Here is a 23,725-nt window from a genome sequence, read left to right on the forward strand (position 1 = left end):
AAATCACTTTTTAGGAATTTCAGCAAAAGCCTGGTGGCCACTCCTAGAAATATTCTATTAGCTCTGGATCACACAATCAGGTGCCTTAAACAATAATTACAGCTTGGTGTGCCCTGAATCTTTCAGGGAAGCTGCAGCCACGTTCCCTCTCTTTGATCAGGCAGCTTTCCCTCACTTCAGCTGGCTTTAATTAATGCTTGAGCTGTCACTGCAGCTGCTTTTCAGAAGCTTCAATCAGATCTGATGGCTACTTCAGCAAGAGAAAGTTTTTGGTAAAGGTTGGGGAAGGAAAAGAGAAATTCCCCCCTGTATTTTTAGGTTTCCTTTAAGGCTGCCATGGAAAGAAATCCTCAATTTGTTGTTTTGACAAATCTGAAAGACTGCTGATTGTATAATGTTTCAAGAGCCCAGATGTTCCTAATTAAGGAGGAAAAGGAATTTTATGTCACCTGAGGAAAAAAAAAGGCAAATTGAGAATTGTTTAGCACAAACAACTGTTGCAATGAAATGCTCACAAACTCAAGCATAGGAGAAAATGAAAGTTAAAGACTACACTAAAATGAATTTATTTTGCAGCTGTCTATGTAAAACCACAGATCAAATGTGATTTGAGTAAGGTGGTGTATGTCCCTCCACTCATCTTTCCCCTCCAGACACGGTCCCACATTTTTTGGCAATTATTAAAATTAACTTACTGAGCATTTATTTGCTAGAAGCTCACCACAAACAGCCTTGGCCCCAGTGACTGGGATTAACCCAAGGAAAAGTCAGGAAAGTGAAGGGATCCCTCCAAATTCTCCCTCAGACAACAGGCACCTAAAAAATCACTTAAAGAACTCTTCTGGCCAGAGGGAAACCCAGAGCAGACTCACAGGCAATGGGGACCTGAAATCCAGATTTCCTTTACTCACAGGCATCTCTGCTCGCTCGGTGACATCCTTCTCCTCCAAAACACTTTAAAAGAAAATGTTTCTGTTTGGAAAACAGAACTGTGGAGGGCAGAAAGCAGCTCCATCAACACCAAGAGTTTTGCTAAAGCAGAATCTCAGGACACTTTGATTTTGGTATCTCAAAGCTGCAGCTCCAGGCATTTGTAGAGTGCACTTCCCCTTCAATTTCTGATTTTAAAATAAGCATACAGTAATTAGAGAATGGATTTCTAATGGATTATCACTCTCATAAAGCACAATCCTTTACAAAAATATCTTTCAGTGATCTGGACAACTTGGTTTAATATAAATTTAAAGATGAAAGCCCAGTTTCCCCCAGGCAATGATTCACAGCTGAGGAGCTATTAAATCTCTGGTACATGCACAGAAGTGGAGTTCTGCTCATGGAATTTTATTCTATGGAATCTTTACAGGATTTTTTCCCCTGTATAAGTTTCCATGTGCTGCAGACTGCTGTCCAAGCTCTGTCCCCAGCCAGCCAACACAGGCTCTGTTAATGCTCCCCTCCTCCCCAGGGCTCTCTGGATCCTCCTCAGCTCTGCAGCACAATTTAGGGGATGTCTCAGGGTGCAGAACAGAACACAGCTCCCTCCTGGGGCACGGCTCCATTATATTGGGGATTCAACCAAAAACCCAACAGAGATCTCTGATCTGAAGTCAGCAATTAAATGCACAAAAGTCCATTCTATATACGTCACGGAATATATGTTTTTCAGGAAATAAAAATTAGAAAAAGAAGTGACTGGAAGTTCTTGACTGTCCCACAGCCCCACCTGTTGCACATCATTCTGCCTCCCCTTTGGGACATTTATCAATTTCCTCCTCATTCCCACTGCCATGGAATGCACAGACATCCGTGCACTTCTGTTCAGAGAATTCTTACTGCACCCAATATGAAAGAGTCAATATAATCCTGTGTCTGCTCATATTAGGGCTTTCCTTTGTAAAAAGGAATGAAAACCTGAAGGTAGAAATAAACTGCCAAAGAAAATTGATATCGTGCTTTGCATAACACAATTTTAATTTATAATGCTCCAAAGTTCTTGTATTTTAAACTATTAACTTTATGAAAACTCTGCCTTAGCCCAGACCAGTAAAAATAGAAAGGATCATTTCCAAAGGGATTTGTCTTTTTTTTTTTTCTGACATCAAATAGTTGTAAGAGAAATGAACATTGTGCAGTAAAACATGACACATTATTAGGTGCTTTTCAAATTCAATCCAAGCAAAGATTATACCTAAATAATCCTATAGTTATCACCTGGAACACGGTGAGCATTTTCACTTTGCTTTAAGATGGATCAAAGAGGAAAAAAAAAAAAAAGAAAAGAAATATTGTGTGATAGGAAAGGGAGTGGAAAGCTCTTTAAAAAGCTCTGTTGAGTCTGGCAAGACAAGAGATTTAATTCTTTCTGTACAAGGGGGAAACAAGGAGAGAAAACCCCTCTAAAGAGCAACAGTAAGGTAACAAAAAATGAATCCCCACAGACCCTGAAAATGCAGCTGAACTGGGTAAATTCACCATCTGGGGAACTTTACAAAAGCTGTTATCAGGCATGACTGAGGGCATACAAACACAAGGTCTCAGGTTAGTTCCCAGATTCAATACTCCTATAAAAACCAATGGATTTTTCATGGAGATGAATTACTAACACTTCTCTGCTATATTTTTTGTCTCTGTGTACTGCTTTTACTTTTCCTGCCCCAGGCCTGCCCACAGGTATTTCTGGAAGGTTCCATCACCCTCTCAGCCCAACAATGTCCAGTGCCCTGAGTTCCTCAGTGTCTGCATCTACGCAGAAATCAAACCATGGAGTCAACACTCTCAAACAATGCCATCCTGCACCACAAAATAAAACACACCCCCCTTAGAAAATATTCAAATTAATTAATTTTACTTTATGATGAACATATTGTTAATACTGCAATTCCTGCTGTGTTGACTTTCTGGATTTTTACCTCATAAAACAGAGCAGGCAGTGCACAATTTATCCTGCCACAAACCACATCCTCCTAGATGCACAAGCCCGTTCCTGGTTTTCTCCATTAGAGTGGGGAAAAACCTCTCCAAAGCTTTTTTTCTCACACTATTAGGTCATGATTCCTGATCCACAACCCTTGCACATTTTGCTTTTTTGCATGGGAATTATTTACTGATTTTTCTATACAAGTTTTTCTTTTTTGCATGGGAATTATTTACTGATTTTTTCAATACATATTTTGCTTTTTTGCATGGGAATTATTTACTGATTTTCTTATCTGGTAATTTAGCTGATAGACTAAATTTTGTTACAGCCTCTCTCTGAAGCAGGCAGATAAAAATGGGATTTCCCACCAGCCCCTGAAGACCCTGAATGCTCCCTTATCTTGCTGAACATTTTGTTACCTCTCCTCTTGCTGTGCTCACACCCTTAAGGCAGCCTGGAGTCTGAGGCTGAGCTTGTCTCAAAGCAAATCAACAATTTTCACATTACTGGTCAAGCACTGAAACACTGACTTGCTAATAGCTCCCTCTTGGCTTACACCATGTTTTGTTCATAAAAGAATGGAATATCTCATGCTCAATTATGCAGGCCTGGGTAGAATTCTTTTCCCAACAATGAACATAAAGATATTAAAATACATAGATATAATAAAGGGAACAAAGCCAGGTACCAGGCAGAGTACTGTAAAAAAACTCATATTATGATAAAAATAAACATCTGGAATCTTGCCAGATGACACCTGACCAATTTAAAGTTTTTCAAATTCCATTTTACCGAGCAACATGCAGACCACATCAAATTAAACAATTCACATGAAACACCTCAACAGCACGTCTGCTACTTGATGGTTTGCAATAAAAACAGACTAACAATTCTTTGGATGCTTAGTGCACCACAGAGGCAAATACAGAATTTCAGTACACCTTATGGAAAATTTCATATTTGGAGTGATTAAACCCTCACATACACCACACAGAATCATCACATCCACCCCAGAATCCTCACCATGGCTCGCTAAAGCTGAGAAAAAGAGGCTGCAAAACAAAGGTTTGAGATGATGCTGTGGTGCTCTGGTTCAAGACAAACCTGCCACTCCTCACACCCCACAAGGAGCCCCTGTGATTCCAGGCTGGCTTTTAAAAGTTCCAGATTGAACAGGAGACAGGCTGCCAGTGCTTTCCACCAGGATTTCCCACAGCCCTCTTAGAATTTACTCCGGATAAACAAAGCAGAGGGCAGAAAAATGCTAAAAACCCTGAATTCCTCAGCCACCTCCCAGCACAGAAATGCTCGTGCTCTCCTGCCTCTCAGCAGGGAAACTGGGCTTGACCAAGCAGAAGGAGATTAAAGTTGTTTTTCCACAAGGTTAAACTCATCTTTAATTGGGAAATATCTAATTCTACCAGGGTTACAGCTTAGTAACCATGCTTGCTCAAAGCACAAGAGGGAATGAAGGAAAAGCATTTCCCTTTAAATGGGCAGTGTAAAAACCTGCACAGCAATTCTGAAATTAGGTTTGTAATGGGATCATGACAAATTGATTGATTTTTTTCCCTCACTAATTTAGAAAGATGATTATTTGGGACAATAATTAGCAATATTGCCATTTACTGTATTAAATAACAAACCAAACACAACTGGTTTCAGCCATGACCAGAAAAGGAGAGCCATTCTATTAGAACAGCAAAATAATTTTCCTTTTTTCAGCACTGTATTTATACACACATATAACTTTGTCCAAAGACTCACAGCATTCACCTGCTGCACATCCCAGCAAACACAAAGGATAATGAGCTGCAGGTCTGGAATATTTATCTGCAGCAGAATCAGAACATTTCACCTCCCTTTAACTCAATTATATCCATTGATTTTCATGACAAACATCCAGTCACACCAAATGTGACACCAGACATGCAAATACTTCAAAGCTCTTTTAGTGGGGGCATTATTACTTATTTTTTTTTAATTCCAGGGTGAAAAATCAGGTAAACGAAAGGAAATAAATGCCACAGAGGACATTTCTCAGTGGAAATCAAATTGAATGACAACAGTTCTATCAGAACTGTCAGTGAACAACAGGATCTCCAAATAAATAAACCAATAAACAAATTTCAGCTTCTGGGATTGTTTGTGTGAGTGTTGCTGGGCTGCTCAGGGCTGACATTTCAGAATGTGCTGCTGACCTTGTTCCCTTCTAACTGCAAGAGGTCCTGGTCATATTTCTGACACACTAATTATCTTATTTTTAAACTTTTACCTATAAAAAGGCAGCTCTGCACACACATATAATTTTGTGTGCTGGGGAGACCCACTCCCCACAGCCTGAGTAAACAACTAAACTACATTTGAGCTCAACAACATCAAATACTGGTGGTTTTTTTCCCCTAAAGCTTAATAATGCCAATTGAATATAAATAACTAAATATAGCCCAAATTGCTTGTAATCTGATTTTTAACTTGGCTGGGTCAGTTCTCCAATAGGATTCAAACTGCTGAGATGCCACGAGCTTAAACAATTAGCAATGCAAAAAAAAAAAAAAAGGAGGAAAACTCTGCTTATTCACCAATGCCCTGAATTTCCCAAAAAAGCCTCTAGTTTGGAAAAAGAAAAGCAGATTATTTGTACAAACTAATTCTTCCTATCTGCTGTGAGTGTGCTTTCAGCAGGGGGGTTTTGTGGCAGGGCTGATGAAGGCCCTGGATCATTGCTCAGAATCACAACCAGCAGCTCCAGCAAGGGCGCCTTGGCTGCTTTGGCAGCCCCATTTGAATATCAGGCGAGTGCTCAGAGATAAAAGGTTTTTAAATGTAACCTCTCAGAATATGAGACACTGTCAATTTCCTTCTCCAAAGTGCATTTTAGGGATGCTTTACTTGCATTTGGGGCGACACAAAATAATGCAAATCTGGGCCACGCAGACTGGGGCTGTCAAACAGCCAAGCAAATCGCTGGGATCTCAAATCTAATACTCAAATCACACATTTTGCTGTCTCAGAGCTACAAAACCTTAGGAAAGAGCATCCTACATGCAAAATTTATCATACACTACACCCATGTGATACTTTCTACCTTGCTCATATTAACCAATTTGCATAAAACCATACAGAAGAGGTGGTACAAGAAGAACATTTGATCAACTTATTACCAATAAATTCAAATTGACACAAGTCTATAGCAGGGCAAAAAAAAAAACAAAAACAAAAACAAAACCCTGGTATTCCTGGCACTTAAATAAATACAGGCTCTGCTTCAAAAACTTCCTTGAGACTTGAACAATTTATGTACTGAAATTAATTGCAAAGCAGATGTACAGCATTATAAGGCTTGCAATTATTACTTAAAACGTTTATTTTTATTTAAACATAAAACTCAGAAAACTGAAGATTCAACAGTAAATAAATCATTACTTTCCTGTGCTGTGCCTTCAACGGGCACTGTAAAGTCTTTTTCTCCCACTTAGTATTGTAATTTAGAAGAAAATAGTTGTTTTCTGTAGGAAGCTAATAGAAAGTTCAATTAATCCCAAGTTTATTTTTTAAGAAATAATTTCTCATACTTAAATGCAAACAACAACACCTCCCACAAGAGAATTATCAGCTGATTTTAATCTGAACATTCCCACTGCATCAAAGCCTCCGGACTTCTCCCCAGATCATTTCTGTACAACTGAAGAGCATCCAGAGAGGAAATGAACCCCTCGTGTTTCGTTGTGAGGCTGTAATGGTTGTTAGCACTGGGAGCATAAATGCACATCAAGAGAGGATCCATGCCTGTCAGCAAGGCAGCTCTTTTATTCCATAAAAAGGATTCTCTTCTAATGAATGGTGTTCCTTACTGGAAATTAAAATTAGTTCACAAATTGCTGCTGTTCCATTTAATGATAAGATGAATGCACAGTGCTTTGAATTTTTTTTATCTGCAGTAATTTTTGCTCTTTCATTCATCATTCCCTTAATTTCACAACTCTTTAAAAAAAAGCTTTGAATTCCTCACATGTATGCAATCAGTCAGAAATGCCATGTGGCAGCACTGATTGCTCTGGGAGGCAAAAGATTTCAATAACTTTAGGCACATTAATGTCTCTGATGAGGGTAAATGATCAGCTGAAAAGCAGAAAAGCCACACGAGGTCTCCATTTAAGGCTCATGCAGGACACACTGGAGGAATAAATTCATGTCAGGTATTTTATAAAACACACAGAGCCAAAGTTATTCCTGTGCAGGGAGCAGGAAGGAATGAACCCAGGGACCAAATACGTGCCCTTGGAACAACATTCAGAGCTCCTGTCTATAGCAGGAGCTATATATATTATATATATTTCTAGAGGAATTAATTATTTTCTAGAGGAACAAACTTTAGTTTGTGTGCATGTTGGAAGGGAGAAAGAAGTGATATTTATTATTCATGTATTTATAGTTCTCAATATTAATGTTAACTCGGGACAACTTTCCATTTGTTCCCTCTGAAATTGCTTTTCAATTCAGTTGTTTTTAATCTTAGTTAATAACATTTCCATTTGAACTCCATGAATGTAAATACTTTTCTCAATCCCCAACCAGACACCCATGTTTAACATCACTGAAATCACTGTATACAGTTACAGCACACAAATATAAAATTCTGAGTTCTGCACTTTGGAAAAATCTTCACTTAGGGACACAAACACTGAAATAAAAGCAGGAGTGAAAGGCAGGCTTGGCACAGTCTGTAATTACTTTTCTAAACTGTTGAATCAGACTCCCCAGTGCTGCATGCAGCAGGGCTAATTATAAAAGGAACCTCTCCCATTTAAAGCTGAATTATTTACAAATTGATCTTCAGGTAAAATACAATTCCAGTCACGGATCAGATCATGGAAAAGGTGTTTCAGGAATCACACCTAAGTTATTTAATATAGCAAGAAATTCACAGAAGGACTATTTTAATCCCTTTATTTTCTTCAGCCACGCTGCACTGAGATGAATAACTGTATGTGCTAAATAAAAAAAAAAAAACTGATTAAGCAAAAAGAAAAATTATCTTGCTTAGAAACTGAGCAAGAAAAAAACCAAAATGAAAATGCAGGTAGAATTTCTATTCATCTTCTTGTCACTTACAGCACCAAAAGCTTATTTGTTAAAAAAAAAGTTAGAAAAACTAAAATGACTTAAATTGTTTGACAGAAATTGCTTCTGTATTTTGACTATTAATTTAATTATTACAAATTCATATTATGAATGGTATTTTTCTTATCACTGGCCTCCCACATGAATCTGATACTCCAAGCAGTATCTATCACTCTCACATCCTCTGAAGAAAGTCTCATCCACAACTCCTGGTAAATAGCTTTGTTTATGACAGGAATGAGGAACTGTGCCTTGAATATTATAATTGCTGCATCTGAGACATCTCAGATTTTCTCAAACACTCAGAGAGATGTTCAGCCTGAAATTCTGTAACTTTCCAATCTCAGCATGTGCCATCACCAACAAATCTGCAGGCAGCTGAGGAAATCACAGAAATACACACTGCAGACTAGGGTGTCACTTTTACACCCTCCAAAATGATTCTCCAATCTAATAAAAAAGATGGGAGTGTAGAAAGCCTTAACATTATTCAGTGATAAGCAGAAACAAAGTGGATCCCTTGATCCAAGGGGAGATGACTTTTGAAATGAAAGCACAGCACTTATCAGGTCATCTGTTCCTTATGCAAACACAAATGCCCAGGGGGAGGCAGCCCCTGGCTCAGAGCCTTATCTCTGCTGCCAAGCCCCCAGTGCTGATAAAAGCAAGGAGGAATCAACCTGGAGGAATCTACCTGCAGTCAACAAGCCAGGCTGCCCAGGACCCTGGAATAATTCACTGTCAAACATTTCAGAGGCTCCTCCTATTTTGGCCAACACAAAGAAGCATTAGTACTTCTTTTTTTTTAATCTTTTGCATTGTCAGACAAACTTTTTCTTCTCTAAGAAATGCAGGTGATAAGCTGCAGAGAGAAAAATGTTAAATATTATCTACTTGGCTCTTTTTCCTCACCAAATCATCGGGGTGATGCTAATCATGGCTGTAAGTAAACACACAGGCAGCAAAACAAAAATACAACTGAACAATCATTTCTGTAACCTGGAAAGCAGGGCTGTCAAACTTACCAAGAAAAAAACAGTGGTAAAGGTGCATTTCATAAACTGGTTTAATTTATGAACCAAAGTGGGGCCAAGGTGACAGAATTCAGCCTCTGATGGGGTGACAAGGCACAGAACAATTACAGGGCAATATTGAAAGACTTTCTGATGTGAATGAAGCTCGGGGAAATAATAATGAGCTTTGTTTAACAGCAGAACTGATAAAAGTGATTACCAGCAGCAAGACTCTGAACCTGGCACACAAGACAAGGTGCAAGGGAAGATGGAAGGAATCAGAAACAATTTTCCACTTAGTCAGGAGTTGTCTCCCTTAAGCTACTTTCCAGCAGCCTTGTCAGAAACTTAAAATAAATCCATCCAGAGGAGATGTTAAATATCTGCTTGTGAAATTCTGTCACTGACTCCATTCAGATGGCAAATCCTGCAAAAAACTGACTTTGCACAGACACAGCAGAGAGGAGAAATCTTCATTGCAGCCACCTACCAAACGTGCTGAGCAGCTGTGAATGGATCTAAACATCCATCCCCTCCTTTTTCTGTCCTCTGAAAACCCCAAACCCACCAGTTCTACTGCACCAAGAAAGGAGAGACATCTCAGGAATATCTGAGCTTCTGGAAATGCACAAAATGCCCTGGACTTGGCACCACACTCCAAATGCTCCCAAATATTTCCACACAGAGCTGGGATTTGAGCACAATAAAAATCTGGGAATTTTTTTTTTTTAAGGGCTTTTTCCTCAGTCTTTGCTGCATTTTTGTGAGCTTCTTGTATCTTCAGCAGACTTGTTACTTTAAAGTTTTGAACAAAATGAAAGATGGATATAAAAAAAACAAGCTAGACAGACATCATATTAGAGTACTCCCCAGATTTTACTTAAAGAATCCATAGTCTCTGTTCTCTACAGAAATTAAAGGAGACTTAAGAGTGAAAACAAATGTAAATACTCCTCTAAAATGTTAAAAATATAACTTAAAACCATTGGCAAAATTAATGCCAAAATGCAATTAATGCAAAATCTGGTAAATAAGGGAGCTGTTCCCAGAGGAAAATCAATTTTCTATTCTTTCCAAGTGAGGACTCTGCCCTTCAAAAAACACCACATCTGAAGCTAAAATAATAAACATATCAACTTTACTGCTGTTGTTTTTCTAAAATGGAATAAATAATTCTTTTCAGACAGAAAAAAGAATCCCCATACTGAGTTTATGGCTGCTCACTGTAACTACTTCCTTCAGGAAAGCTGTCTGGGCACCCCTTGAAAATCTGATTATTGATGCTTTCAGCTCTCCTCAGCTCTCTGCTTGCTTACATTCACCACACCCACTGATGCTTTTTCTCTGCTCTGGAAGAAATGCATGAAAAGAGACTTAAAGCCCATTTTGGAGCGCTGCAAATGCCCGAGCAGAGGATCAGAATGCTCAGATCACCAGTGGGGATGTGCCAAAGGATATGCTCATCTTCTCCACAAACTTGTCGTGCTCGTCCTGGCTTTTGGGGAAGTTCTCAATGTCCTTCTCCAGGCGCTGGATCTGCTGGTTCATGGAATCCAGGTTGCTCTTCAGAGTCTGGGCTGAAACTAAGGGCAAAGAAAGAGTTTATAAAGTGATTGCAGAAAGGGTATCAGAAGAGGGAAAAAAAAACAATGGCAGTATAAATAATCTGAAAGAGAATGGTTCCATTAAGTAGATTCATATTTTTCTGAATTACAGCTCGTAAAAAATCCTTCCCTTCATAAAAATAAATTGAAAATATCTACTGTAATATACCAGATCATCATATTTAACATTGAAATGTCACCACTTAATTCTACCATTAGTTCAAATTATTCCATTTCTATTTAAATTTATGGTAAAATTTCCAATATTTCTAATATTATTATTTCTAATATTCTTTTAAATCTAATTCAAAGATTAAAAACTAACTAGAGTTCAAAGAGATTTCATCTTCTTAATGCATGTACTTGGTTAAATGAATGATCTTATTAAGGCACATTTCTGTTACAGGAATGATTTAAAGAATAGACATGGGGGAAAAAATTAAATATTTTTTCTTATGTTGAAGTTACTCTGATTTCTGGAGCCCAGAGCTGCGTTAATAGCAAAGGTAGGTCTGAATAATAAAAGCTGCTGATAATCAAAAGGAAGTAAAAGACTCGGAGTACAGCACACTAATTAAAAAAAAAAAGAGGGGACTGTAAAGAACTCCTGCTCGCTGTGTGACAAGCTATTCTAATGAAAAGCACTGTGCTGCCAATTTGGATTAAACAGCCCCTAATTGATGCATCCTGTGAGCAAAAAATGACAGCAGCAACGTGGAGGTGAAGCAACCGCACCTCACACAGAATCCCCAGACCTGGATGAGAAGTGACAGAGCCTCAGCAGAGAAATCCCTGCTCCAGCGGGGGAATTAGGACAACCTGAACTGGAAATATTGACTTCATGGCATAAGCCATGAGGCCCATTTGTCAGGCTGGTTTTTATCCCAAAGAACAACTGGCCAAGCTCTTGCTCTCCAGTCTAAGCTGCCTTTGCAACCCAAGGCTCTCTCCCATTCTTTGGCTCCTCTTGCCCAGCTCAAAATTCAGTGCTTAGGAAAAAGCAGAGAATCCCAAGACTCCTTTGCCCCAATGCAGCCAAGAAAATCAAATTACTCCTTTATTTTAAGGAATTTTGATTATCTTTTGCTGGAAAGCAGCTTGCCCAAAAGTTACACTAAGTACTTTGTAAAGAACCATTTATTTTTCTATTTTCTTGCTGTTAAAAAAAAAAAAAAAAGATGCTGTGGATACATGAGATTAAAGAGCAGAAGGAAATCGAGTCACGATGGTCTGAAAAACAGCACATAGGAAATAAAAATCTGGTAAATAAGGGAGCTGTTTCCCAGAGGAAAATCAATTTTCTATTCTTTCCAAGTGAGGACTCCCATCAGCTGTAACACTGATTTCACCAGCGTGTTCAAATACATATGGCACCAATAGAGCTGTCTTTATAGCAGCCATTATCTCGATTTTATTTTCAATTTTATCCATTTTATACTGGGTACCAAAGGAACTACTAATCATGTAATCCTAGAATTATAGGGGAAGTTTTTTAAGCTTAATTCAACTGGGGTGGGAATCTATATTGACCAAAGAATCCTCGTAGCTTTTAAATTCACATTTGAGAGTTAACCTTGAAATCAACCACTAAAACACTCTGAATGACACAAATTATCAAAGCTTTTAGGTTCTGCTTGCATTAGTTTAATCGTTTGATATTATGATCAAAGCACCCATTTTTGCTTGAACTGAAGAACTTGAATTACTGTAATATTTTTATGGGCTGTTGTGGAGTTGCAGAGGGGGACAAACAGCACTGAAGGAAAATGCTGGAACTAAAAAATAAATGAGGATGCAAATGGTCATTCTGTTCATAGAATAGCAGCTGGTAAGGAAATAGCAATGTAACAGAGTTTAACTGCTTGCAGCAATTTGAAAATATTTAAATGCACGACCACGTAGCACGAGTAAAAGTTTATTTTTGTCTGGAATTCAAAAGTGCCAAGAAATTCAGCAAGCAATGACAAATAACTGCTGAACTTTGTGATTAAGATGGATGGAAAGTGTTTTCACCTCTATAAAATGAAGTTCAGAAAGGCCCAGACCAGGAACATACTGGCTTTGGAGGCAGGGAGGAACTCCATCCAAGCAAGGAGGCTGCATCCTAAAGCTGTGCTTCCCATAATTAACTTCTAGACTCACACTCAATTAACAAAAAAATGTTGTAGAATATGCAATTCTGTTCACTTTTTTTTTCCCCCATTCCCAGGCAAATGTACAAGTTTCTGTTCAAGTAATTTATGCAGTTGTTGTTCTGCAAGACAAATTTCAAAAGATGACAGAACAGGGAACATATATATATATATAGACTACAATAAAATATCTGCATTTCCTCCCATAAACCCTTTTATTAGAGATTTACTACTTCAGTAATGTGCAAAGGAATCAACATGAATACCTTCTACTTTCAGGGAAATTCATGTAAATTTCTTCAAACTCTTGCAAGGTTTTAATTTATGAAAGCATAAATTCTACTTGCAGCACAAAGCCATTTCCTTGAAACCATTTCAAACTGCACGCCCTGAACAGCCTGTCCCCTGCTCTCCTCAAAGACAGAGGCTTGTTCACCTTCCATTTGCCCATCACCCCACAGGAAAATCAGGCATTTCACAGAACCGGCCTCAAAAATGGACATGAAAGGCAGCATTTGGCCTTCAGCAGCAAGGGCTTTACTGACAAAGCCTCTCTGGAGCAGCCATTCCAACATTATTCCACTTAATGTTGCAGCAAGAGAGAACAACCAGCTCAATCCAATACATAAATAACTGATGTCAAGGTAGGAACACGAGGCAAGTACAGAAAATGAGGAAAACATGAAGAAAAAAAACCCAGAAGCAAAAGTCACCAGAAAAAATGCCCAAGGGTGAGCAGACCCCTAAAAAGGGCAGATACCTAAAGGATGCCTGGCTATTTATTTCCTTGTATTAGCAAGGATAAAAGGCTGGTTGTTTTCATTTCCAAATGAAAAGAAATCAGCAGCAGTAAAGAACCACATCACCCACCCTCACAGGACAATCAGGACTCCCACTCATGGTGGAAAGAAATCCAAGAAATGGGAAAGTGGGAGAATTCCAAAGTCAGACTGATTTGCTGACACAGGGAGCAGTGAAGACAGAGGAGAAATGAGTTCAGGAAGGAATGATGTGGATTCTTGGACAGCAGGTTCAGAAGGAAGTCAAAGGTAAGAGGCAGGGATGGAATTTTTAAAGTCTCTGAACAGGTGCAGATGGGGGGGAAACAGCCTCAAGGAACTGCAGGGTTCTCCCCAAACAGCTTGTCTAAAAACCCACATAAACCCCAAAACCTATATATGGATCAATCCTCAAGGCCAAAGAGAGGAAAAATTCAGCAAAATTTCTCAGCTTGTGCCAAATTGTGTCAGTCTGGCTCTCAGTTTAGCCCTATGAAAAGGTTGGCTTGTAGACAGCGCCTGCAGCTCGAAGGTGGAAAGAAATGCAGCGCCTTGAAAGTGTGGACCTCAAACCCTGGAGAGAAAAGGATTTATGAGACAAAGAAAAAAGCCAATAGCAGAAGTTAAACTTGTGTTTCAACTCCCTGCAGAGTCACTGTAACACACAGAGCAAACAGGAGCAAGGCAGAGGGATGTGATAATGCATTGTCCAGATGATTCCTGCCAGGGGCAAAGTGATACAAGCACTGACATGCATCAATACTGTCTCTGCACAAATACTGAATGCAACTCCCTTAACCATGCATCATTAAATCTTGGACTGATTAAGAGATTATTTTGCATATTATTATTTAATTATAGTAGAAAATCACAGCCACTGCAGAGATGGCACAATATTATTCTGACATGGAAGGCAATAATTTCCTTCACCTTATTATTATCCTTATATTAATTGCTCCTCTGAAAAAAACCCTTCAAACCAATCCTATCCACTTATTTTGGAGAAAGCATTGCACAGTCTGCACGCTAAGGAAGGCTTAGTGAGTGTCTGCTGGAGCAGTTTAGTCCCAGAAAAATGCTCCCAGCAGTTAATCTCGTGTTGATGGGGAGCACTAGCTGGTCCCTGTAGCCAAGCTAAGCATTTTGTATCTACATTAATACAGCAACAGGAGCAAAGGTCAGACTAATCCCTTCTAAAATAAGATTGCATCAGACTGAGAGTCCTCCCCACAACAAGAGGTGAAATGATACATTTTGATTAGGTGCAGTGCCTCTTGCACGAGAAATTTAAACGGTCTCTGATCGTGATGCAGAACTGGGATGGCCATGTCCACAGCTGGAAAACACTCTGAAGGGAAAGCCAACATCAATTACTCCAGAAAGCAAAAGCAGGTCTGCACCAAGCAAATTAACTGGTGGATTTTTAAGTCTAGACAGCATTTGCACCATAACTACATTGTAAGCATACTAATGACTATTTATTACTTATTGCCCGAAGGCAGATGGAAAGACTTTCACAAAGGAATGGGAGGCAGTTTGGAGGGAAATGGGTGAGCAAATTCATAATCTGCAGGAATTACAAGCATTGATTACTCAATTCATACCAAGCAAGTTTCTGTTTGTTAGGACAATAAACGTTTAAACACCTCAGGATCAAAGGGGAAGAACAGCTCCCACCTTACCCAGCTAGAGGAGCTGCCATCCTCCTCTTCCAAAAACTGGGAAAGCTTTCTGACACCAAGTCCTGGTGCTTAACAACCAACCCACCACGCAGAACAGACCTTCTCCCTGACAGAATCTTCCCTGCACATTCTCAGCTTTGGGAGTAGGAGCAGGTCTGCCCAAATGGCAATGTTTTGTTTGTATCCTATTACTGGGATTTGATCTGAGGAAGCCTTAAAGCAGAATTTTTAACAGACAGATTTCACTCATTGGCACTTTTGATTTGCATGCTGAGGTTTCCCTGCCCAGCAGAGGCTCTGCCTGCTCCCAGCCCTGCAGGGGAAGGGGCAGAAGGCAGGGACACAGCTGTGCTCCACCTTTCTAGGCTGTGCTCCACCTTTCCAGCCTGTGCTCCACCTTTCTAGGCTGTGCTCCACCTTTCCAGGCTGTGCTCCACCTTTCCAGGCTGTGCTCCACCTTTCCAGGCTGTGCTCCACCTTTCCAGGCTGTGCTCCACCTTTCCAGGCTGTGCTCCACCTTTCCAGCCTGTGCTCCACCTTTCCAGCCTGTGCTCCACCTTTCCAGCCTGTGCTCCACCTTTCCAGGCTGGGCTCCACCTTTCTTCCAGCCTCCGCTCCACCTGTCCAGGCTGCCACAGGAGCTCCATTGTCCTGTCCAAGCAGACCCAGCAACCATGCACTGCTGTCCCTGTCCTGCCCACCTGCAGGGGGCTGAACACAATTTCCAAGCCCTTTGTAACAAGCCCCATAACTGCTGGCTTGTTGTTTAATGAGAGATTCAGTCTCAGGCACTCTGTGTGTGCCACCCTCCTGCTCTCCCTTGTCAGGAACAGCCTTTCCCCCAACCTTCCACATCTACCTCACTAACCAAACAATGCCATAGAATAGAAGCTTTTTAGTTGAACTGCCTTTTCATATCACAGCTACAAATCTTTTAGAAAACAGATGTCCCAATTTTAGAAGAACAACCAGGGAGCACTGGAGCTGCTGGGTGAGAAGAGCTCTGCAATCAGCAGTGTGGGATATCACCTCCAGAGCACTCCAGAAACCCACCCCACTTTGATGTTGACTTAATTACAGATGTCTTTCAAGATCTCAGAAGTTGAGTTTATTTTTAAAGGAGAGCTTATAATTACAAAATCAGTATGTATTAAATGAGCATGCTGAAGCAGAGCTGCTGGCAGGGGTGTAAGACAAACTGCAAATGAAGCAGAGGAGACAAGGAAACACAAAGTGAGGGAGGCACAGGGAAGGAGCAGAGCTGCTGTCACACAACCTGCTGCTGACAGAAAAACTCACAGAGGTTTTGGGAAAATTCATCCTGGCCTTCCTGGATGCCTGAGCCACTTGCAGAGGGGCCAGGGACTTCCTCACAGGCACCAAAGTGCAAATCCCACCACAGACAAGCAGGAGAAGAAAGAACAAAGTGCCATTTTGCAGCTTTTGCCTCTCTCTGGAGGCTTGTATTAAGGAATTCTAAATGGATTACACAACTTAAGACATTTAAAGCAATCTTCACTTCTGAATTGGTTTAACTACAGCCAGAAATTCTTAAATGTTTTAATTTCTTTAATAAGCAACAGCCCATGAGAGTCAGTTGGACTGTTCTTTCATTTTGCCCTTGATACTTACACTTGAGGGAGAGGAGCAGAGCCTTAAAATGCAAGCCATACAGAAAGCTGTTTAATGGAGATTCCAAATTATGACTTCAAAATGTAGCTCCAGAACAACCACAGTTCTCTGCAGCATTTATTACACACAGACTGCAACTAAAAAATCCTCAAAGCCTTCCCAGACTGGGAGAACTCACTGAGCCATTCTGCAGAGTGTGAGGCAATCCAGAATCTCAGCCAGGCTCCAAAAGGATCCCTCAGAGAAATTCCTGCTCAGAACTACAACACAAGGAGCACCTGTGAGGTTTCTGCTTCCCACCACCCATGGGCCAGATTGGGCAAAATCTGCTTCAGCAATTTAAACTGTGCTTTAAAGGTGGAAATGCTGCAATTTAAACTGTGCAAGGTGGAAGTGCTGCAGATCTCTTTGCTAAAACCCAAGGTTTTTTTCTGCTGCACCAAACTATAAAACTTTTGTCTGACAGAAAAACGGCTGCTGCTTATGAGCATGTTTTAAATCGCTGTACTTCAAAGTGACAGTGGCACAGGATGTTTTAAAATATTTCCCCCATTCTAAAATGATGCCATTAAATCACAGTGAAGTACCTGTATAAAATCTCAAAATTAAGACTTTATTACAGTATTTGTAATAAAAAGTACGCACATATTTGCATTCCCCAGTGTTTCAATTGCTAATGGCCTTTCCAGAGAGATGCCTGCACCTTCAGAACCATATGCTTGCAAATTAATGAAATAAATTCCAATGTCCAAGTGAGTGACAAATCAGTGCTGATGATATTGGTATTTTCCAGTCCACTGCACAGACCTAATTCACCCCCACAAGGCACCTTTCACTTCATTTTACTTTCAACACCACTTTCAAAGAACTATCAAGTGGCACACCTTGATGTCAGGCAAAGAACTCAGTGCGTTAAGTGCTCAAAAAACCCCTCATTATTACTGAAAGAGACAAAAAAATACAGATTTTATATTATATATATCCCCCTTTGCCAGTTAATCTCAATTTGCTGTGGCTCTGCACAGCCCAGTGGTGCCACTGCTGGCAGACCAAGCAGGAACAGCTACATCAGGAATGTGATATCCAACAGATAAAGACAGAGCTATGGCTTATTTTTGTTTTATTATTTACAGGTACAATGGTTAAATCACAAACTGGGATGTATAACTGCTCCTCTTAGTATCTAAAATTAAGTTTCTGTTATAAAACACATGGCTAACTTCTTTTAATCATTTTCATTTTGTGTGCCACCTATTTCACTTTTATGATTTCTGAGAGGCTTGACACTCAGGTGAGCCTTAACTTTAAAAATATATTTATTTTCCGAGTTATCCTTTTAACCACATCGTTGTCTAAAAATATCTGACTTGTAAGGTACCTCTTGTTTTTGTTTGGAAATTTGACTGAAGCCCAAAAGGGGATGGGATTTTTTCAGGTCTTTAATAAAAAGCTGAGGTTATAAAGTGGTAAGAGCAAATACCGTGAAAAGCAGCAAGAGGGATAACAAGCGAAGTGAAGAAGGCAGGAGTGTGCCAACAGGAATGGGCCTGGCTCCAAAGGACAGGGGAAAAAGAAAGGGGAAAAAGGAAATCACTGCCATCAAACAATGCACTGCATCACAGCCTTGTGAGTTTTGATTGGTTTTCCTTTCACAGTCTGCTTGCAGGAAGAAGAAATGCTTTTCCAATGATCTCTTGATAGTTAATCACTTTGACCTTTGCTTGTATTTTCCAGAATAAAACTGTTTCCTAATTTATTTTTACCTTTCATAAAGCAGCAGGCTGATCTTCCATCTTTAAAAAGATCAACTATTTTATTATACCCAATATGAGATTATTGAAGATTTTAGTACATGCATGGGGAGTTCATCTAATCCCATTGACCTTTTCATATTAAAATCCAGTTTTATGCTTTATCTGCTCTTTGTTAAAAAGTAAAAAAAAAAATAAAAATCAGCTGTTGTTCAGATGCTGGTTCTTTATTCTTATATGAAAATGAAGCTGAACAGGATTTTTTTCCTTGACATGGAAGTGAGAATATGCAGCCAAGACTGAAAAGAAGTTGCAGATGCCAAGTGCAGCATTTGGAAGGTTGTGCACAGCCCAGACCACGAGGCTGCCTCCTGACTAAAAAGTACCAGCATCCATCTCAAGCAATGACACTCACCTGCCCAGCTCATATTTCCTTCTTTAAAATTCATGCAGAGATAATATTTGCTGGTAGATTTCTTCCTATTTTATGAATAACTGATGCTAGCATCCTCATATCCAGCAAATTTATTCCAAAAGAGGCTTCCCACAGGAAGAATAAACCCAACTGTCTGTCCCCAAAACCACTGGTTTATAAAACACCAAACAATAAATAGGAAGTGCAAATCTCCTCCATGCCAAGCACCTCAAATTCCTGCACAGGAAAAGCACCAGTGTGGCAGAGCAGATGAACATTACAATCACCCAACCCCCAGCAGCACCATGGGGAGCAGTTGAAGCAACTTGCACAAATCCCATTTATTCTGCCAAAAATCTGCCTTGCTCCAGAAAACAAAGAAGGGCTGAAAGAGAAGTTTTGGTCATTAAAAATGAACAGCAATTTATGCTCTGCTAGAAGTCAGTGCTGTTTTTAGGAAATGCAGCTTTTATCTTACAGAATGAAACAAATTTAACTGCAATAAAATCTTTTTCATATGTATGCTGAGCATCAGAATTATTAGAGGCTTTGCTCCCATTAATATGCTTCCTGTGTTTAGGATGCTACAGCTTAACTAAACTTTACTGACTCTTCCAGTTTAATTCCTCAAGTCAACTTACAGAACATCAGAGGCTTTGAATCAAACTGTAAAAATCTCAAAGCTGCAAGGTCAAGTGTCACCCACAGAAGAAAATTCATAAAAACTCATCAAAAGTGCCTGGTAAACCAGAAGACTTTACAAAGAAAGGAAGAAAAAGATGAAAAGTCACCTCGAGGAAAGAATTATCAAGTGGGAGAAAATATTTTTGGAATTTAGATAAGATGCCAAACTGCTACTTGCATAAATAACTTAATTAATATGTTAGTCCACAGAATCACAGAATGTCCTGAGCTGGAAAGGACTCACAAGGAGCCCTGCACAGACACCCCAAAAATCCCAGAGCAGGGACTCAGGCCAGTGAACCATCCTGCAGCAAAGTGAGGCACACATACAAGCAACACAAATAAAACAAACAGGTTATATGCAAAACCATGGAAAGGTGCAAAGTTTGAGAAAAAGCAAAAAAAAAAAAAAAGTATGATGAAGACAGACACAAACCAGAGTGAAGAAGTGTGAAGTGAAGCCATGGCAAAGCTGGGCTGATGGATGAACTGTCCCCAGGTCCTCGGGGACACAGGAGCTCTGCTCTCAGCAGACAGTGAACACAGACTGAGAGCAAGTGATGGCCTAATTAATAAAGCAGCAGCTAATCACTGCACTGAGGAGAGACACTGACTGATAGCACTGCAGGAAAGGAGACAAAACTTCCAGGAGAAAACCTGGACAGGGCTGGTGGAAATGTGCATCCAACTCCTTCTCACCTCTGTTTTCCTTCATATTCTTGTGCTCACCCAGGTATTTATATTTATAATTTATATCTATATCTATATTTATATCTATATTTATATCTATATTTATATCTATATTTATATCTATATTTATATTCTGGTGAAATTGACCAATTAAAAGTTTTTGCTATCTTAATCTACTTCTGCTGAGGCAGAAGTAGATTAAGACAGCACAGTAAATATGCATATTTATTATATATATTTTATAGTATATCTATTTATATATATATATTTATATTTATTTGTATATATGTATTTCATGTATAAATACATATATTTATTTGCATAAATGGCACAGCTATTTATTTGTTATTCTCTCTCAGGTGTGGAAATGAGGAACTCTCTGTGTGAAGGCTCCTTGCACACTCAGAGCTCACTCCTCAGAGGTTTGAGGGGACACTCAATGCCATCCCTGCACTGCTGGCACAACTCCTGAGCTGTGGTTTTTCAAGCATCTCTCTCACTACAATTTATTAATAGAATTTATAATACAATTAATAATACATTTAATAAATTTATTAAGAAATGCATAATGCAGTTTATAATACAATATATAATACAATTTATTGATTGTATTATTTTAATGCCATTTAAAAATTTTTAATTGTATCATAAATTGTATTATTTTCACAGCCTACTACAGAAAAAAAGGAGTTGCTCTATTATTGTTTTTCCCCTTTTTTTTTCAGCTCAATAAATACCAGAAAAGCACAATCCACGTGGATTATCGATGCTTACAGGTTACATAATCCCACAATCCCAAATGAAATGCTGGGAGTATTTCATGTCAAAGCAAACAACTGCTACCTTTAGGTGCTTTGCCTGCTGCTTACCTTTGCTTGCACTCTCAACGTGCTGCAGCTCATCTGGGAATTTTAGGATGTCCCTGTAATTCTCCTCACAGATTTCTGCCAGGAAATGCAACAGGGTGGTTTTCTGATCTGATGATTTTGTATCTCGAATCTAAAAAAGTGAACACAGGAGAAAACAAACATAAAAAAACATTCTTAAAACATGTCAATAAAGTGAATATTGCAGACTTTAACTCATTAGTAAAAAGTTACCTACATGGGTCGTCTGCAAATAAACAGATTTAAAAAATGAAACTTCTTGAGTTCTTCAAAATTTAGGACTAGAAGGAATCTACCCTATGATGTATTTTAAGAAATGATGATTAATTTTGATGAGAAGAAGATCTGAGATAAAGTTCTGAGATTTCAGCATTGCCAGTTCAGAATCCCCCAGATAAAAAAAAAAGCTGTGGACAGAGATTAAACAGAACTGAAATGAGAGCATTCCTTCAATGCCATAAATGCCAAACCTCTACAGGAATCCCTGAAATGCTGCAGAGCTGGACACCATGCTAACAGTCAGAATTTTCATTCTGACCAGTCAAACTAAAGTAACTCCTTGTTGGAAATCCACATTTTTTTCTTGGAGCAAAATCTAAACCATGCTGCTTTAGGCTAAAGATTTGGGGACCAATTCTATAGAGAAACACAAAATAAATGCACCCTGCCTTACCAGAACACAGAATAACAAAACAGCAAAGGTAATCCTGACTGTAGCTGAAGGAAATGTAATGCATCCAGCTGTATTTGTGAAAAGCTGCAGGAAAACTCTGCACAATGGGAAGTAACAGGTAAATGAATATTTTTGCTGTTTTTTCAACTGCAGGGGCATTTTTAGTGGCCTGAAACAAATCAGTATTCTTAGAAGTGATAAAACTCTGTTCTCCATTAGCCTGAGTGCATGAACTGCTGAAATGAGGTTTTTAGTTAAAAAAATAAAAATCTGAACTAATTGTTAGAATATAGGACCAGTGACACGTTTCCAACAACCTTATGGCTCAGTCCCATGGCACAGTGCACATGTGTAGACAAAGGAACATCGTGAACTTGAGAGAATGAGAGAACAAATTTAAAACCAAATTCCTGAGTTTGCCCATTTTTGTGCAGATGTGAAGGAGGAATGTGTGAGTTGAAGGAAGATCCAGCAGGAGCAGAGATTTACCCACAAAGGCAAGACAGAGTAGGTGCATGGAAGAGTTTGAGAGGAGCACACTTCACTTGACAGAGAATTAGTAATACATCTGGAAAGAATTGTTTTAACAGCATTTTACTCATCTAGTACAGTTCTTACACAGAACTAAGCTACAACATACACAACAAATGAAATAAAGGATTTATTTAAGAAGAATACATAAATGCTTGTGTAAAATCTCCTATTTGTTTTCTCATTCTCTAAATCACTTGAAGTTCTAATTCTATAATCCTCATGACAGGCTTGCCATCGATGTTCAATTTAATAGAGGGCTTTCAGCTTTAAGGATTACCCTGTTAGGAATAAATGAGTGCAGTGGAAAAACAGGCTTTTAAAAATATAAGGTATTTAGGCAATTAAGAAAGCAATTTAATTCATACCAATTCAGCGATTAAAGACTAAACAATGCTCAGTAATGGTATGCAGTTAAAGGGCTTTCATGTGTTACATACACAGGAGTTCTCCTGACTTGAAAAAAATAGTAGATTTACTGGCTAAACATCTGCATGGAAAAAAGAAATTGCATTTCAATTTGTCTGTGAACAACAGTAGTGGGATTTGCAGTCTTTGATCTCTCTGACATCATCAAGTGGATAAAGCACTTTTTTTCTAAATGGACAAAATTATTTTGCTTTCAAATTACAACAGGAACATGTTTTGCCACCAAGAGCAACATCACAATAAGAGTCAGCATTAGCACCTTGTAGTAAAGGTAAACATCTACATAAATACCTAAATAAACATTTATTTAGAACTTGAACTTCATTTCTTTGGCCCAATCATAAACAAGTTTCTGCTATATTCATCTTCATTTTTAACACAATGGATGCAGATAGGTCTGTTTGATATTTAGAATCAATAGCTGTACTTTAAAAATCAAGTCCTAAGCCCACTGATATAATGAAACATAAGACAGGTGCTGTTTGAGTGTAGCTTAGCACATAATATTTAAATATAAAAATAGAAATGAAAGGTAGGAACTGGACAGGTGGCAGCTTGGTTGTGTCTGTATCACACCCTGTACTCATATTCAATATACACTCATACTCAATAACACACCCATTATTTTAATTCTTTTGTATATAAATGCAATACTTTTTACATTCAGCTTTTTACTTGCAGTAATTCTGCCCAATAGATGTAACTTTCCTTGGCTTGTAAAGAACCTCATGGCTTAACCTGATTTCTGCTGTTCTACACACTCCAGCCAAGTGGATGGAAAG

At 39.0% G+C, this 23,725-nt stretch overlaps 1 protein-coding gene across 4 annotated transcripts in view; it reads right to left on the bottom strand.

Annotated features, from left to right (window-relative positions):
* DIAPH2 (diaphanous related formin 2) overlaps nt 1–23,725 on the bottom strand; it is a 168,468-nt gene that overhangs the window by 74,087 nt on the left and 70,656 nt on the right. For all 4 annotated transcript variants that reach the window (XM_030967679.1, XM_030967681.1, XM_030967680.1 and 1 more), the window contains 2 exons: nt 21,293–21,422; nt 10,513–10,637 (listed from right to left, as the gene is read on the bottom strand). In XM_030967679.1, the coding sequence (XP_030823539.1) occupies nt 10,513–10,637; nt 21,293–21,422 (255 nt within the window). The remainder of the gene's footprint in view (nt 1–10,512; nt 10,638–21,292; nt 21,423–23,725) is intronic.

Source organism: Camarhynchus parvulus, chromosome 4A (assembly GCF_901933205.1).
Source record: "Camarhynchus parvulus chromosome 4A, STF_HiC, whole genome shotgun sequence".
NCBI lineage: Eukaryota > Metazoa > Chordata > Aves > Passeriformes > Thraupidae > Camarhynchus > Camarhynchus parvulus.